This window comes from Babylonia areolata, chromosome 8 (assembly GCF_041734735.1).
Source record: "Babylonia areolata isolate BAREFJ2019XMU chromosome 8, ASM4173473v1, whole genome shotgun sequence".
Lineage (NCBI taxonomy): Eukaryota > Metazoa > Mollusca > Gastropoda > Neogastropoda > Buccinidae > Babylonia > Babylonia areolata.
The window spans coordinates 29,735,162-29,737,661 of record NC_134883.1 but is presented as its reverse complement, the minus strand read 5'-3'; the positions used below and the strand labels follow the sequence as shown (position 1 = coordinate 29,737,661).

The 2,500-nt window shown below is 48.5% G+C and overlaps 1 protein-coding gene across 4 annotated transcripts in view; it reads left to right on the top strand.

The window, feature by feature from the left end:
* LOC143284720 (uncharacterized) overlaps positions 1–2,500 on the top strand; it is a 164,674-nt gene that overhangs the window by 128,169 nt on the left and 34,005 nt on the right. For all 4 annotated transcript variants that reach the window (XM_076591664.1, XM_076591663.1, XM_076591662.1 and 1 more), the window contains exon 9: positions 1,730–2,026. In XM_076591664.1, the coding sequence (XP_076447779.1) occupies positions 1,730–2,026 (297 nt within the window). The remainder of the gene's footprint in view (positions 1–1,729; positions 2,027–2,500) is intronic.

The following is a 2,500-nucleotide window of genomic DNA, read 5'->3' as shown; positions in this document are numbered from 1 at the left end:
ATGGTTCCGAAAGGCCAACTAGCCCCCGGAGGCTGAAGCACTAAAAACCAGTGCAGTATTGCCTTCTTATTTCAGAGTCATAGTCCTTCACAAAAGACCAAGCTGTAAATGACTTCCCATTGCAGTGGAGAAACCATTGATAATACAAGCTCTCACTTTGCTGTTGGCCCAACTGCAAGCTTATGTCAATCTGTGATAATTATAAACCAAACGTTGGACTGAGCATTCCTGGGTATGGATTTCACCAAGCCTGGTTACATGAGATGGGGTGTCGACGTTAAACTGGAATGATGAGTTAAAGATTGAAAGGTCCCACGAAGCCTTTCTCGGACATCGGGGCAATGGACTTATATTCACACTGTCAAGGGTTCGGCACAGCCGAAATAAAAAGCGGGGCTCAATCCTTTGCTCCCTTCCCCTCTCTCCCCCCACCTACCGTTTTAATCTTCCCCCCACCGAAGCCAGGTAAAAACTATTCACAGATTCTCTGGTTTCCAATGCGGAGGCGTTACGACTGGACTATAATTCCACAATTCTTCTTCTTCTTCTTCTTCTGCTAATTCGTAGTAGTAGTAGTAGTAGTAGTAGTAGTAGTAGTAGTAGTAGTAGTAGTAGTAGCAGTAGCAGTAGTAGTAGTAGTAGTAGTACCATCATCATCATCATCATACTCTTCTTCATCATCATAACTTGGCCTGGGACGAACAACAATGAAGAGAAGTAACTCTCTCTATTTAGAAGGTACACAACTTCAACAAGGTCAACGCTGCTTACGTTACCAAAATTCAGCCAGCACACAGGTAAATAAAAAGGTACATCGGAACAATCAAGCAAACACAGACACCTCCCACCCCCCCACCCCTCCAGCCTCTCCACCCCTACCTCACACCGAAAAAGAAGGAAGCTCCGGGCTTGTTCCTTACACTGATCATTGCATTTGACATATGCAAAAACAGCATCAGAAATGACAGAAAAGATATGAAACAAACACAGATTATCTTGTCCTGGGATAGTCGTTCTTTGTCGCCCCAGTCCGAACTGTATACAACTCCCAAAACGGTGTTTCCTTCGCCCCAGGCCGAACTGTATACAACTCCCAAAACGGTGTTTCCTTCGCCCCAAGCCAGACTGTAAAATAACTCCCAAAACGGTGTTTCCTTCGCCCCAAGCCGGACTGTAAAATAACCCCCAAAACGGTGTTCCTATCGCCCAAATCCTGCCTGAAAAAAACAACAAAAAAACCCCACTCCCAAAACGGTGTTTCCTTCGCCCCAAGCCAGACTGTAAAATAGCCCCCAAAACGGTGTTCCTATTGCCCAAATCCGGCCTGTAAAATAACTCCCAAAACGGTGTTCTTATCGCCCCAATCCGGCCTGTAAAAAAACCCTCCCTAAACGGTGTTCCTATTGCCCAAATCCGGCCTGTAAAATAACTCCCAAAACGGTGTTCCTATCGCCCAAATCCGGCCTGTAAAATAACTCCCAAAACGGTGTTCCTATCGCCCAAATCCGGCCTGTAAAATAACTCCCAAAACGGTGTTTCCTTCGCCCCAAGCCAGACTGTAAAATAACTCCCAAAACGGTGTTCCTATCGCCCAAATCCGGCCTGTAAAATAACTCCCAAAACGGTGTTCCTATCGCCCAAATCCGGCCAGTAAAAAAAACAACTCCCAAAACGGTGTTCCTATCGCCCAAATCCGGACGCTAAAAAGTCTGTCTTCACATGTATACAGGAGGACCTGTGCCCAACACAGCCTTGCCACAACCAAGGGACCTGTCTCTTCAGCGGTCACCGCCACTACCAGTGCCAGTGCCCGCCGGATTTCTTGGGTCTCACCTGTCAACACCGGAACCTGTGCGCAACGGCGGCGTCGGCGTCACCGTCGCCGTGCCGGAACGGCGGGCTTTGCCGGATGCACGAGAACGGGACGTATTCCTGCGCCTGCCCGGACTACTTTACGGGCATCCACTGCACCGTGCCCGACCCTTGCTCCCCTTCCCCGTGCGGCATGGGGGGAGACTGTGTCAAGGTAAGAGAACGAACGAACGAACGAACGAACTTCTTCTTCTTCTTCTACGTTCACTCGTATGCACACGAGTGGGCTTTTACGTGTATGACCGTTTTTACCCCGTCATGTAGGCAGCCATACTCCGTTTTCGGGGGTGTGCATGCTGGGTATGCTCTTGTTTCCATAACCCACCGAACGCTGATATGGATTACAGGATCTTTAACGTGCGTATTTGATCTTCTGCTTGCATATACACACACGAAGGGGTTTCAGGCACTAGCAGGTCTGCACATATGTTGACCTGGGAGATCGTAAAAATCTCCACCCTTTACCCACCAGGCGCCGTCACCGTGATTCGAACCCGGGACCCTCAGATTGACAGTCCAACGCTTTAACCACTCGGCTATTGCGCCCGTCTAACGAACGAACGAACGAACGAACGAAATTTTATTTTACGAGGGTAAAGGAGTAAGCACAAAGTACTTGTTTACATCC